This window comes from Lampetra fluviatilis, chromosome 63 (genome assembly GCF_964198595.1).
Source record: "Lampetra fluviatilis chromosome 63, kcLamFluv1.1, whole genome shotgun sequence".
NCBI classification, from domain to species: domain Eukaryota; kingdom Metazoa; phylum Chordata; class Hyperoartia; order Petromyzontiformes; family Petromyzontidae; genus Lampetra; species Lampetra fluviatilis.
The window spans coordinates 5,733,269-5,748,285 of record NC_136337.1 but is presented as its reverse complement, the minus strand read 5'-3'; the positions used below and the strand labels follow the sequence as shown (position 1 = coordinate 5,748,285).

Sequence of the window (15,017 nt, the reverse complement as noted above, 5' to 3'; positions counted from 1 at the left end):
TATAGACTACACTATACACTACTATACACTACACTATACACTACACTATACATTACACTACACACTACACTATAGACTACACTATACACTACTATACACTACACTATACACTACACTATACACTACTATACACTACTATACACGACACTATACACTGCACTATACTACTATACACTACACTACACACTAGTGCTGTACTAGTGACGAATTGGCCACGTTCTGTTTACGTGACAACCCTCAGTAGTTGGCTGTGTCGGGTGGTGTCGGGTTTAACGCGATCTAACCCCCCCAAAAAACTCTATTATTGATGATAAAGGTCACCTGCTACGTGTTAAACAGACCACAGTGGCCTGCTGTGTGGTCCATAGTTTGGGATTGCATGGCCAAAATCGCACTCCGGTACTCTGGATTTTCTGAAATGTATCTCTATGGGTCTCTGTGCAGCTCCATGAGTCGCTATGTATCTCTGCGTCTATCTCTATTTGTCTCTATGGGTGTATTATGCGGCCAAGACGTGGCTGCGTCTTTGTCTACTTATGAAGGAGACGAACGCAATGTCACATTGATGATGTTCTGACGACGCTGGTTCATGGGGTTCCACCACTGGCAGAGCCAGTGGGGGGGGGGGGGGGAGTGGCACGTGCCACCCAAATGATCCGAACGAACGATCGGATCATTGGGGTTTATTAGTAATAAATCGGCATTTTGCGACCCCCACTGCCACCGTGTAGCATATAATTACGTGCCAGGGACTCTATGAGATGATAAGACAATAGTCTGAGTCCATAATTGGCAATAAGTAACGGCAAAGCAGTTATAAGTGACTCAGAATTGTGCGCAATTGCGTATACAGTACACGACTTCCCTGAAGGCATTCACCTTCAGTGAGAGCGATGCCGATCACACAACGCGGTTCGAATTCGACCCTCGATCGATGGCTGCACCATCGCCGCACACGCGTCGAATAAAAAGCAAGGGGACGAGTCCTTACTTACTAACAACTCCTCTATCATTTCTCATTGCTGGAGGGGTTGCCCCCCCTACCTGAAAATCCTGGCTCTGCCATTGGGTTCCACCACCCGTGTCTTCGATGTGGAGGGAGGAGGGGTTCAATGTCAAAGCCAAGAGGTTTTGCGATGATCCACAATGTTTTTTTTTGGGTTAGATCGCATAAATAAAAATGTGTCGTTAAACCCTCCACCACCCGACACAGCCAATTGGGCAACAAAACGTGACAAATTGTGGCTCACAGTGATGATATCACCATTACTCATCTACTGAAGACCGCGACAGGAAGACTTCTTCACAATTGCGGCTATCGCCTGATGAAGCTGGTTGTAATCACCAGCGAAACGTCGAATTGCGAATGTTGTGGGTTCACTCTCCAACACGCCGGTGTGCTGAAGCAGCAACTTATACAGAGATAAAAAGATCCCCCGTGTAGCCTTAACAGAATGTTGGGGCAAGTGCTGTTAGCGACACACCTATAAAGGTCGGCAGGGCACGCGAGGGGGTGGGTGGCCAGCACCACGCCCGGCCGCCTTTGTCTCCCCAGTGGCGATGTTTACGACACACCGCACCAGGTACTCATTTGAGGCTGAGTCGACCCAGGGGAGGCCCAGGACCGGTTCAGATAATAGTCTCTGGGGTTGCTGGCCGTGAGTGGGAATTGAACTCGGGTGGCCGGGTTTGTAGCACAGCGTAGCGCTAACCACTACTCACACAGAGATAAATGCATAGACACAACACTGTGTGCACTGTGTGTGTGTGTATTGTGTGTACTGTGTGCGACTGTGTGTACTGTGTGCGCACTGTGTGTGTGTGTGTACTGCATGCGGGCTGTGTATCTACTGCGTGTGTACTGCATGTGTACTGCGCGGACCCACCTGTTGGTTCTAACTGCGGTGTCCCACGATGCTGCCGAGTGGACCGTGATCTTCTGACGGTAGTAATTCCAGAAGGTTCTTTGGAAATATTATGTCATGGGACATCCCTTGCCAGTATATCAAAATATCAGAATAGGTTTGACCCTTTATGCAAATAGAACCAGTTGTGTTAAGATGTTAAAACACCCCGAGCTCTCAATGTCATGACAGTGGCATTGTCCTTGTGCTGTTCGACTTATGGTGTTGTCCTCTGGGTCTAACACTGTTAGTGAGACGAGGCTCTAAAGAAAGCTGTCTCTGGTGTGGACAAATCAGTTTCAAAGACAACGCATCATCATATACTACCAGAGCATGTTTTTTTTGTTTGCATGTTCACCACAAGACTATATGTGGTTAATGCAAAACATTAATCCGTGCAAAAGGGTTTCTGTTTGGTGTTTTAACATCTTAACACAACTGGTTTTATTGCCAGAAAAGGTATAAAACATATTCTTACATCTGGAAATTCAAGAAGCATCCCCGGTCGGCTTACAGATCGCGATTTGCCGCGTGCTTCGTGTTACATCACAACTCTGCGATGCCACTTTGTTCAGAGATTTTAATAGTTTTTACACATATAAAACACACACACACACATACACACACGCGCACGCACGCACGCGCACGCACGCACGCGCACGCGCACGCACGCGAGTTTCGTTTTCAACAATCATCACCGCCCGGTATCACGTTGCTGCTCGGTGCATTCGATGTAGAAAATTCACAGTACAATTTGTGGTGTAAAAATGCATTAAAAGTTACATGAGAGATAATACTAAACAACAGGTGGACAGACTGACTGGTCTCCGATGGGGTCTCGAAGCAATGACAGACAGACAGACTGGACTCTCTAGGCAATGACAGACAGACTGGTCTATCTAGGCAATGACAGATTGGTCTCTCTATGCAATGACAGACTGGACTATCTAGGCAATGACTGAGACGGGTCTCCGATGGGGTCTCTAGGCAATGACAGACACACAATACCAAGCCATATTTTTTTTTCTTCTTCTATAAACACCACCTCTAGAAATAATCGCATGGAGGAACAACCCCCCCCCACACACCAACAGCCATTTGCATAAATAATTCACCGGACACAAATAATAAATTACTGGACGGTTTTAGGCATCGCGAGACCCGGTTCGAATTTCCCTGCAGCAGCCCTATTGCGTTACACTCGTAATTGCCGCTAATGGCATTGCAAGGAACGGAGGGAGCTCAACAGTTGCCCGAATAGTTTGGGAGGCTCACAAATGGCCGTGTCGGAGACGCCAATCCACCAAACGCCATCCTGCCGGAATCTTTTCCTGGGTTTAAAACCGGGTTTTGCCATCCCCCGGGTGATCGAAGCGGATCCTGGAGTGCGGAAAGTCGGTGATCTCGGCATGGTGAACGGTGACTCGCACACGGACCAATAGACTGGCACAGAGATTCACAGACTCGCATCGAGATCCACACACTCGCATAGAGATTCGGAGGTTAGCGTAGAGATGTACACACTCGCATAGAGACCCCATCGACTCACACAGAGACACATATATTCACAGTTTGAGTTGTGATGATGTATCGTACGGTACATTGCCTGATGTATTGTATCGCACGATACCCGACTCCGTATCGCACGATATATTGTTGAGGGTATTGGGTCAGTCACCAGCATCGACGAAGTCTCGTATGATTCTGGGCGATTTCTCCTACAATGCATCCTACAGTTTCGTATGAGTCTTCGTATAGTACAATATTGTAAAATACATTGAGCCCAGGTGATGTATCACACGATACCCGACTACGTATCGCACGATACATTGTATGATATACCAAACATCATACAATGTATCAGATGGTACATCATACAATGTACCATAAGATACACCGTGGTACATTGTACGATGCACCATACGATACATCGTACAACGTATCGTACGATACATCATATGATATAGTGTACGACGCATCGTGATACCCCCCCCCCCACATCACCAACGGCATTGCAGGGGAGGCGGGCGGGTGGTGGTTGGTGGTGGTGGTGCGCGAGATAAATCGGCGCCACCGTTCCCCGCTTGCATCGCGACGTTGAACGGACTCCGGACGGGGGACAGCGGCGCCTTTTGCATATAAGACATCGGTGAAGAGCACTTGATACAACAGCTGTACACGCGACCGTCACGACTTTAGCCGTCGCGAAACTACTCTTCTACGCACAAAAACAATTGCCGCTATAGTAATATTATTCATATACAGCCCTTTTTGTCAATCCGTTTGCTGGATGAAGGCCTCCCACCTCCCTCCCCCACCCCGTGCTGGGTCGTGGGGGGTTGTTTGACCGTACTTCACCACGCCGGTTAGAAGCGGGGGTGGCGGTGGGAGGAGTGGTTCCGACATATCGCGGCGGGAGGAGTTGGGTGCCGCGGTGGCTAGGAGATGTTAACTACCTCGCCTGGTATACAGGAGGTCGTGGGTTCAATTCTGACCCTGACACTGCCTGCTGTATATTTGGAGTTTGCGGTGTCTCTCTCTCTCCCTGTTGCCGCGTGGATTTTTCTCAGAGTCCTCCGGTTTTCCCCTCCATATTTAGTATCAACAATGTGCGTTTTGAGTGTTTGGCTGCTATACATTTCCACGTGATGAGCCACTTCGTTGAGCTGTCATTTGTGGCCAGGTCGCTTCTAAAAAAAATATCTACATAGCTCAGTGGACCCGACCTGGTTAAATAAAAATAGTACGAAAAGATATTCCCCTATATCACTCACCACACCTACGTTGTAGGCCGAGGCTGCAACTCGGGTCACCATGTTTACGGCTTGGTGCGCTAACCGCGGTGCCACCGCTCTGTGGGGCGAGGGTAGGGATCGCCGGTAGCCCCCTGTTACGACAAGTGAGCTGCGCGTACTCTGTACGTGGCTGGGTGGCAACCGCAGTCGAACCGCTCGGCCGTCGAGTGCGGACGTTGCGAGTTCGAAACCCCGACTGTGGGCCCGACGCGCTCCGATATCGTCTTCGTCGTCATCGTCGTCGTCATCAGTAGCATCACCTTCATTATCGCCGTCATCCTTATTGTCGTCGTAGCCATAGTCTGCAACGAGCATCATCGCCGTTATCCGATTGTGGTCGATGAACATGAGCACCGCAGCATCTACGCGTGTTCCACCAATGCCTACTCTCCCAGAAACAAGGTCAATGGGTCATGACGGCCAATGCTACTGAGGCCACCACGCCATCACTTCCATCCTTCTGCCAGTTTCTCTGGCCATTGCACAGGTAACACCCAACCTCTAGGAACCACTTCAACAGTCCCATCGTCATGATCATCATCGTCATTGTGGTCATCGGCACCATCACCTGCGCTTAGTTCTTCTCTTCCAGTGGGGCATTGGGTGCCACGCCAATGCCCGTCTCGAGTGACCTTGTCCTCCGCCATCCATGGATCGGGATCTCCCAGGTCGCCCGTCAAGCGTCGGCTCCGACCCATCGCCCGCATGGTCCAGTTCCCGAGGGTTCGGGGAACTAAATGGCGATCCGTCGCGACCCGCAGACGTCCACCGGACTTCTCGCCGCATCGCGAGGGAGGCGCGACGCGGACCTCAGAGGTAGAGTGTGATGACTCCACCCTCCTCCGTCACGGTGCCCGACCGTCGGTGGGCCCACGGCGAGTTCCGCGCACCACCGTCGTATGTGGCCAGCGGTCGGTCCGGCTTGCCAGCGGCGGGGAAGTCCGCATGGCGATCGACGCCGATCTGGTCGATCACCAAATCCTCCTCCTCCGCCTCGCTGTCCCACAGTTCCGTGTCGGACAGGAGCGGCGCTAACGCCAAGCTGTCCGAATCGCCACCGCTCCGCGAGGTCAAAGAGACTTCTTCCTTTACATGGTTCCTCTTCTTCTGCTGCTGCTGCTGGTGATGATGATGGCGCTGCGACCCCCGTCGCGATAACCTCATCCCTTCGCTGCCGTCGGACACCAGCGACTGCACAGAGCTCTCCGAGCTTCCCGAATCGCGCGTCCAGAACTCATCGTCGTTCCCTCCTCCCCCGACTCCTCCGTCATCCCCGCCGTCCCGCCGTTCCAGCTCCGCGGGCCTCACCGTGATGACGAGGTGGTGCCCGTTGGCCACCATCATAGCCGTCACCTCGTCCAGGCCCTTGCCGGCGACGGGCGCACCGTTCACCTCCAGCACGCGGTCCCCGACGGAGAGGAGGCCCGACGAGGCGGCCAGGCCGCCGGGCAGCAGCCGCGAGATGAAGACGCCGGCACCGCCACGGCCCCCTAGCCGGGCCCTGCCGTCGGCGCTTCGGTCGGCCACGTAGAAGCCGAGCGGGCGAGCCGAGCCGTTGCGGTAGAGCCGCACGCGACGCAGGCTCGCCGGCAGCACGTCCACGTCGATGAGGGACGACAGCGGGTGGAAGTCCCGGGGGGGCCCCACGGGAAGCCGGGGGGCGTGGGGGGCGCCGTCGCGTCCGCGCAGGCCGGAGAACACCCCTCGCTTGGCGATGGCGGAGGAGGAGACGGCCGCGGTGGCGAGCTGCGCATCGTCTGCCGGGGGGGGGGGAACGGGAGGCGGAGGAGTTAGCGGCGGCGGTGACTCATGCCGCGGTGTTGCGTGGCGGTGCTGTGAATGGCACACGGAGGAGTTCGTTGCGATGTGGTGGCTGTGGTGAGCGAGTAACCCGATTAGCACGGTTGGCTACGCAAGGTGCATTATGGGTTCAACGTTCCTACATACAAACGTACGCGTAGAACTGTGAGTGAGTAACCCAAAAATAGTTTGCTGGGGAAGTGAGTGGGGGAGGTGGCATCACATTCTAAACTTTGTGACGTTAGACGCCTTCTCACCCACTGCCCCTCGCGTCCCCGGCTGCTGTGCGTGGCGCCGTGTGCCTGCAGCGGTGTCGTCTAACAGTCACTTCACGGTACACCTACCCCAGCGGAGAGATTGTCCTGATAGCGACTGCGACACACACACACACACACGCAGGCATGCGGGTGGCTAAAGCACAGCAAGTTGGCACAGTAGGGGGCACAGGTGGTGCATCAGCCAGTCATCTCGGTCATCTCGGTCAGTCGACCCGTGGCACCTGCTGGGTCTGCCCCGTGACCTCCTGCCAGCGGGCGTTCGACACTTCACGTGGCCTCAAGGTGCACATGGCCTGGCACAAGCGTCGTGGTGACGTCACCGCCACTTAGTGGCGAATGGCGGTTGTTGTTGTTGTGTGGGTGTGTACGCGCTGTGCTATGAACCGGCCCACCCGAGTTCATTTGCCGCTCACGGCCAACACCAGCGATAATTATCTGAACCAGTCCTCCCCTAGGTCGATTCAGCCTCAAATAAGTACCTGGTGTGATATATAAACAACACCATTGGGAAGACAAAGGCGCCCGGGGCGTGGTGCTGGCAACCCACCCCCTCGTGTGCCACAGTGCCGGCCTTCATTAGGTGCTACCCGCTAACAGCACTTGCCCCAACAGTCTGCTAAGGCTACACGGGGGATCTTTGTCATTCTTAATTTTATTGTGCGCGTGGGTTGGCGTCACGGCCTCGCGTCACCCTCGCAGGCGACATTCACCGCGAAGAAATACTAATGCACGCGTAATCTACTCGCGGATCGAACCGTGAACCCTGGATTTTGGAATCGTGTGGGGCTGGGCGTGGGTTTGGGGTGAGGTGGGGGGGGGCTGCCGAAGTGGGGCCGGGGGCCCGCCCGGCGATTTCGCTCCGGCCACGCTACTCGACGGCATCCACGGACCCCTTCGCGTGGCGCTGTCAAAGAGATAAATCTCAATTTCCGCCGCCGCTTGCAGGCCCCGCGTGCGAGCGGAATACAAATTGCCTGGTGGACGGTTTGGGGGGTGGGGTGGGGGGGTGCGCAGCCCGGGAGCCGAGCCTCGTCTCAAACGCTGTGACGGTCGATTTGCCCCCTGCGCCCGACACGCCACTCGCACTACGAAGGAGCAGGCCGACGCGATCTGCGGTGGCAAAATGATCCCGCCCGAAAAGGCGGCTGATGAGGCACCGAGTGTCCAAAGACGGCCCCCCGGGGGTTTATCGCTTGCGTTGAGCCGATGCTACCACTGCTGCTGCTGATGATGACGATGACACTCCCAGAAGGCCGTGCGGCCGATGGATTGAGTAAAATAAATGTTCTCGTGTGGTATTTCGTTTTACGTGGGGAGACGAGTATGGGGGAGGAGGCCCTACACCCGCCAGGTTATAAAAATTCTCCATGACGCCACCGTGCAGCGATGCTTTCGTGTTGTCATTATGTTCGGTTTGGCAAGCATCCCGTTCTGTTGAAGAGGGGTGGAACAATTCCCTACCCCCCCGCCAACCAGCACCACCGATGCCGGTGATGTTGATGAAAATTACTGCGAGGACGATGATGATAATCATTACGATTATGATAAAAGCTACGACGACGATGTTGATGATGATGATGGCTGTCGCTCCGCTATTTACTCCGAAGCCGACCTCCCGACATTTGACGCGGCCCAGCGGCCGCGCGTTCCCCACTTGCTGCAGAAGTTCGCGGTTCGACACCCGGCGGCCGCCCTGGTTATTACTGCGGCGGTAGCGCGTGGACAATTGGAAGTGATACTCCGACGGCGCCGTCTGCTTCACTCGCGTCGGACGTTGAAGATTCCGCCACCCCCCCACCCCCACCGACGTCATTCACAAGTGCAGGCCATCGTGTGACGGCATCTCGGGCCCATATTTGCCAAATTTGCCAAGATTTCTAAAATGCCTCCCAACAGTGGCTTGGGACTACAGGCAGCCACGTGCAGCAGCAGCAGCGTAGCCACCGCCACCACTGGCGCCCGGCTAATTCGCAAGCCAATTGCGCGCCAGGTTGCCGTAGGCGGCCACGGGGCGGCAGAGGGCGGCGAGGCCAACGTCAAAAGTCCACCGCTGTACCGTGCTTCCATGCTCCCCGACCGGCGCAGACCCCGCACCGATCCAAACTTATCCGCGTGGCGTGGGGGAGGGGGGGGGCCTCATCCAGCAGTGGATTGACCCCGCAAATTTTGCCGGCCGGCGTAATTTCCAGAAATAAAAACCAGAGTCTGTTTTTGGTGCCGAAGGTTTAAAAATAGCAGCGGCGAGGGCCCCGAAATAAAGACAAAACGAAATATTAAAACCCCGCGATTGCGGTGGCGTCATTACCACCGCAACGAGGATGACGGTAATCTCCCACAAAAAAAAGGGGGGCGGGGCCTAAGGCTTGAGGTCCTCCGATTCCATCGGCGGGGGAACGTTTACATCTTGAACGTCCACAGAGAGATTTTTCGACTGATCGCGTCTCGCTCACAGGTTTCCCACACTCCCCTCCGCCAACGCGCCATCGTTCCGCGTTCACCAAATCGTTCCACCTTTCGAATATAAGTTGCCTCGTTCCACGCTGCGTGCGCCTGATCGTGGTTAAACGCGTCCCACACCCGACGTGCTAAACAATTCACGCTGTCCGTGTTAACAGAGCCGGTTTCAAATTGAGATTGAGATCTCGGGTGCACGTGTGTACACGCGTTCTGTGCGTGTGCGTGTACACGTGGTCCATGTGACGCTGACAAATAAATATTCCCATCAGTCCAACTAACGATAACTATTTATATTTTACCAGGTAAGACCCACGGAACTAAAATAGCAATTTTTCAGATGCGACCTGGCTCATCACAAATGATAGCTCAACGAAGTGGCTTATTGCGTGGAAATGTACAGCAGCCAAACACTCTAAACGCACGTTGTTGATTCTAAATGTGGAGGGAAAAACGGGAAGACCCGGAGAAAAATCCACGGGACCACGTGGAGAGAGACACGCAAACTCCAAATATGCAGCAGGCGCGAGGGTTCGGGATCGAACCTATGACCTCCTGTATACCGGGCGAGGTAGTTAACATCTCCTAGCCACTGCAGCGCCCTCGTGGTGCTGGGCAGCACGCATCATGTATCGCAGCCAAATACTCCAAACGCGTGATGTTGATTCTAAATGTGGAGGGAAAACTGGAGGACGCGGAGAAAAATCCACGTGACCACGTGGAGAGAGACACCCAAACTCCAAATATACAGCAGGTGTCGTCAGAGTCGGAAGCAAACCCATCCACGACCTCCTGCATAGCAGCCGGCGAGGTAGTTAACAACGGCCCCTGCACCTGCGGCATGGTCGACCCGCCGCAGCCGCTCACCTGCGATGGTGACGGTGATTCGCAGGAGCGGTGCCGCCCCCGCTATGGCCTTGGCGAAGTTGTGGCTGTTCGTGATGGGCAGCAGACTCCCGTCGGACACCGTGTAGCACACGACCAGTTCCCCTCCACCTCCTCGTCCTCGTCTTCCTCCTCCTCCTCCTGCTGCTGCTGCTGTCTTCCTGCTGCCTCCTGCGCTCGCTCCTCCCACCATCCCTGCCAGGCCGTGCAGCCTCAGCAGCAGGGCCCGGAACTCCTCCAAACGCGGGGGTGGACACCGGGCGATCGACACGCGCCGGAACTCCGCACCAAACTGGTGGACGGGGCGCACAGATGGACGGGTCAGGCGGAAAGGGCGAGACAAATTGGATGGGTGGACAAGTGGATGTATGCAGGAGTGGATAGGTGGACAAGTGGATGGGTGGGCACGTGGATGGGTGGTCAGATGGATGGTCGGATGGAAGGACAAGGAGATGAATGCAGGAGTGGATGGGTGGGCACGTGGATGGGTGGTCAGATGGATGGTCGGATGGATGGACAAGGAGATGAATGCAGGAGTGGATGGGTGGACAAGTGGATGGGTGGTCAGATGGATGGTCGGATAGATAAACAAGTGGATGGTCAGATGGACGGATGAACTGATGTATGGACATATGTATGTTCAGATGGATAGACGTGGAAGAGTAGACTAAAGACCCTTTCTAGAGATCCCTTAAGTGAAGGCCCCTTCCATCAGCAGTGGCGCGAGTGAGCAATTTCAGGGCTGTGCCTTGACCTGTTTTACATTGGATGTCAAACGATTCGGCGTTTAGATTCAAATCTACGTTGCGGCTAATGTAGCGATCTCTCGTGGCTGCATGGGCCACACAACCCAATGCATAGTTTAAAAACAACAACAACCAAAGGTAATTCTTGCTTCAAAGAAGTATTTCAGTGGAAATTCCACATTCCTACGACGGGGAGCCAAGCCCATCTAAACCACAGCTGGATGAAGGTCTCTCTCTCCCCGTGCCGTGCTGGTCACGGTGCCTGTTTGACCATACTTCACCACGCTGGTCAGTACGGGTTGTTGAAGGGCTGGCGGCCCGGGAACGGGTTCGGATTATCACTCGCCACTGTTGTTAGCCGTGGCCGGGCAGGAAAAGATTTTGTCGCGAAAAAAAAATGGAAAGATGGAATCGGTAATGACACCTTTGTGCGTCGTACCGATCTGAATAAGTTATCACCATGCACTTGCCCCAACAGCCTGCGCAGGCTACACGCGCGGCGTGGGCACTTTGTCTTTGTGTGTATATGTATACGCACGTACTGTACGTGCTCGTATTTATGCACGCATCTTGTATGTTGAACTTCTTTCGCACCGTACGTAGCGAACCGTGCTAATCGGAGGTGCGATCTTGCATTGACTGGAGTGGTGAAGTATGGTCAAATACCGATGCAATGAAATTCTCTTTGTAAACACAGAGCGTATGAAGGTGTCAATGTAATAATGCTACGAACCCAGCGGCCCCGAGTTCGACTCCCGTTCACGGCCACCAATACGCCGGTGACGTTTTATCTGAACCGGTCCCCGGGGTTTCCCCTAGGTCGACTCAGCCCCAAATGAGTAACCTGGTGCGGTGTTAAAAAAAAAAACCCCATCGCCACTCAGGAGACAAAGGCGGCCGGGCGTGGTGCTGGCCACCCACCCTGGCCTTAATAGGTGCTCGCTAACAGCACATCAGTCTGTGACAGGCTACACGGGTGTGGGAGGGTGTGGGGGGGTCTCTGTCCTGTGTATGCGGCTATGCGGAGGAGCAACGCGCGTTACGCTGATCCGATTTACGAATAGAAAATTGGCGTCGCTTAAAATTTGGTCGTACCCGCACGCGATACGTACACATTTGAGAGAAATCGCCTCCCCCCCCACCAAACCTCCCCCACCAACCCCCCCCCCACCACTCACCCCCCCCCCCACCACTCACCCCCCCCACCAAACCCCACCCCACAAAATCCTTACCTGGCTCTTAATTTCAACGATGCCGGGAGCGACAAGCGACGGCTTCTGATGTCGCGTCATCTCTCCCGAGGTCCCAATGACGAACCGACGACCGATCGATCGATCGATTTAAAATACCGCCGCCGATGACGAAATCTCCTCGGTAGCCTCACTATTGGTGTTGTGGACACCGCTAACGTCGTTTAAAACCCCTATCGAACGACACGCGCGCGCGTTTTTATATTTGTTAAATACACACACACGCGCGCGCTCGCGTCAATCGAACGTTAATTGCTGCTATAAGCGGGGCCGATGATCCAATTGGCCCTCTTCGCGACGAATTAACAGTCGCAGGATTGGTCGACGTTAATTGAACCCATCCGAGCGCGCTGCGGCGATGCCGATGATGATGATCACGCTCTGAGCCGTCTGAACACAGAGCGGACCCAGGGTCTATATATAGACTCGGGCGCGGACGTCACGCGGGGAGTGACAAACTCCTTATATGGCTCTTCCGGTTCTCGGGCATTCTCATTGCAAACCCCCCCCCACCAGATTGAATATAACATTGGCGGTGTCGCCTTGGTGGGGAGCGGTGGTGCAGCGGTTAGCGCCACGCTGCGCTGCTCATCCTGGCGGGCCTGGGTTCGATTCCCGCTCACGGCCACCAACACACGAGTGGTGGCGGTTATCTGAACCGGTGCTGGGCCTCCCTCTAGGTCGACTCGGCCGCAAATGAGTAGCCGGTGCGGTGTTGTGAACTTCGCCACTGCCCACCCCCACCCCCTCCGTGTGCCATGCCGGCCTTCGTAGGTGCTACTCACTAACAGCACTTACCCCAACAGTCTGTTAAGGCTATACGGGGGATCTTTGTGTCTGTGGCCTTGAAAGGTAACGTATGGACTGTGATAGGCGACGTTTCGAGCAATAGCCCTTCTTCACACTCTACCTGTATGGGCTATGCAGTAGGACCATTACCCGAAACGTCGCTTCCTTTTTAAGGCCACGGTGTTATTGACGAATGTGTAATTTTTGAATAACGTAAACAGCCATTTATTTATAGGCCGCCTTCCCACATCTACCTGTCCCTTCAGGTAAAACAAAATACTGACTACTGTATACACCTTTATTATTTTATTATTTTACACATTCCATCAGCTACACGGGAGTGAAATATTTTAGCAGCATTGGTTCAAAAGGCGCAAATACAAATTCTGCTTCTAAGGTCCTCTGAATCGGTACTGGTGAGCTGCCAGATGTTATGGGCAAAGGACCCTCCTCTGTTGGACGTGGGTCTGAGTTTGACGCCCAATTACACACAACACTTCTGTTGCTTTGGGGGCGAATATATTATCTTGAGTGGAATCGATGTATCGGTTCAATGCTGCTGAAATATATGCACTCCCATGCGGCCGTCTGGCTGATGGGATGCGTAAAGATTTTTTGTTTTGTTCACGTGATGACGAGTATTGGAAGAAGACACGATATCTGATCATCTTACGTGTCAATGTAACTGGCATGAACAAATTTCAGAATAGGTTTGACCCTTTCAAGCAATAAAACCAGTTGTGTTAAGTGCAAAAAAAAACTCATCAACAGTTCCTGAAGAATTGGATCGTGGTCTTCACGTCTTAAGTCGCCATCAATATCAATGTGAGCAATTCTGACCCACTTTTTTCTGTCCGCATGCTGCCTTACCGTCGGCTTCACTTCGGCTCAAACTTATTTTGATGCTGACTCAAGACAAGGACGACCGCAAAGCGGGTTTTCAGGAACTGCCGATGGGTTGTTGTTTTTGCATAACGCGCAAGGGGTGGATTGCCTCGGTGTGCATGTGATGTCTGCGTGTGACGTTTCTGGCAATAGCCCTTCTTCTTAATAGCACATACATCTTTCCCCGAAATGTATTATGTGGAATGAAGATGTGTTGTTGTTGACACGCGGCGTGTTGAGCTGTGTTGTATCAGAGCCGTCCCGAGGGGAACGGCGAATCGGGGCGACTGCCCCGGGCCCCGCGCTTTGAGGGGGGGGGCACACAATGTGATTTTGCCTCGCACCCCCATATGGACGATCCAGGTTGTTGTTCTTTGTTTTTGTGCACCACTGCGTACGCAGCAACGGCATCACCACATCCCGTGTGCTACTTTGCTCTTCGCTTGCATGGATTCTCGCGGCACTTATAGATTCAGATCGGCGGGAGCATCCACAGGCTACTATGGCTGCGAGCTTCATAGGTCCGTCCCCTATGACCCCGGTGACTCTGTCATGTACGCGACCCTTCCTTCAATCGCAATGGGGGCTTGCGGGGGTAGGGCGGGTGGCGATTTCTCACGCTCCCCGCGTGTGCGCTGGATTCAATTCCGTACGCAGCCAACACGAGCAGAATTAGAATCTTGTGTTTATACTGCAGGAGGAATCCGATGAGCTATGAAGCTCTTTTAGCACAGATGTCCAGTCGGGGCACGGGGTAAGAACGTTCAAACAGCAAACACAGTTACAAAACACACGATAGAAGTGTAAAGCACAGTTCCTATGACCACTGTTTCATTGCTTTTATGGCTTTATTTTGGTGATTTTCGAAAAGTTTTTTGGTTTGGCCATGTTTGTTTGTTGTAGTACAGAGTTAGACTGATGGCCTTAATCTAAGTTGTCTTGTGGTTGTTGCTGTTTGACTTGCATCCCACTGGGATATTTGCACAGGGTTGGTGTACGGTGATTTTTTCTGCAATATTTTGCTGTCTTTTCTTGGATTTTCTGTTTGCACTTAGTCACTTTAAGATGTTTTCTTGTTCATGTTTTTGTTTTTTGTTTGTTGCGGTTGCACCCGATTCAAGAGCCGAATGGCTCACAGGACTATACCTAATAGATGAACTTTGAAATTTGAAACTTTGAAATGTAAAAAAGTCTTTCATTATATCATTGTCGTGGGAATTGGTGAGTAGCC

At 53.4% G+C, this 15,017-nt stretch overlaps 1 protein-coding gene across 1 annotated transcript; it reads right to left on the bottom strand.

Moving 5' to 3' along the window:
- Positions 1-2,498: 2,498 nt before the first annotated feature.
- On the bottom strand, positions 2,499-12,464 carry LOC144951691 (partitioning defective 6 homolog beta-like). The gene is made up of 3 exons (XM_078881988.1): positions 12,095-12,464; positions 10,099-10,408; positions 2,499-6,456 (listed from the first exon to the last, which is right to left on the bottom strand). Exons 1-3 carry the CDS (start codon positions 12,152-12,154, stop codon positions 5,510-5,512), a joined length of 1,317 nt encoding a protein of 438 aa, XP_078738114.1. The 5' UTR covers positions 12,155-12,464; the 3' UTR covers positions 2,499-5,509.
- Between the last annotated feature and the right edge of the window lie 2,553 nt (positions 12,465-15,017).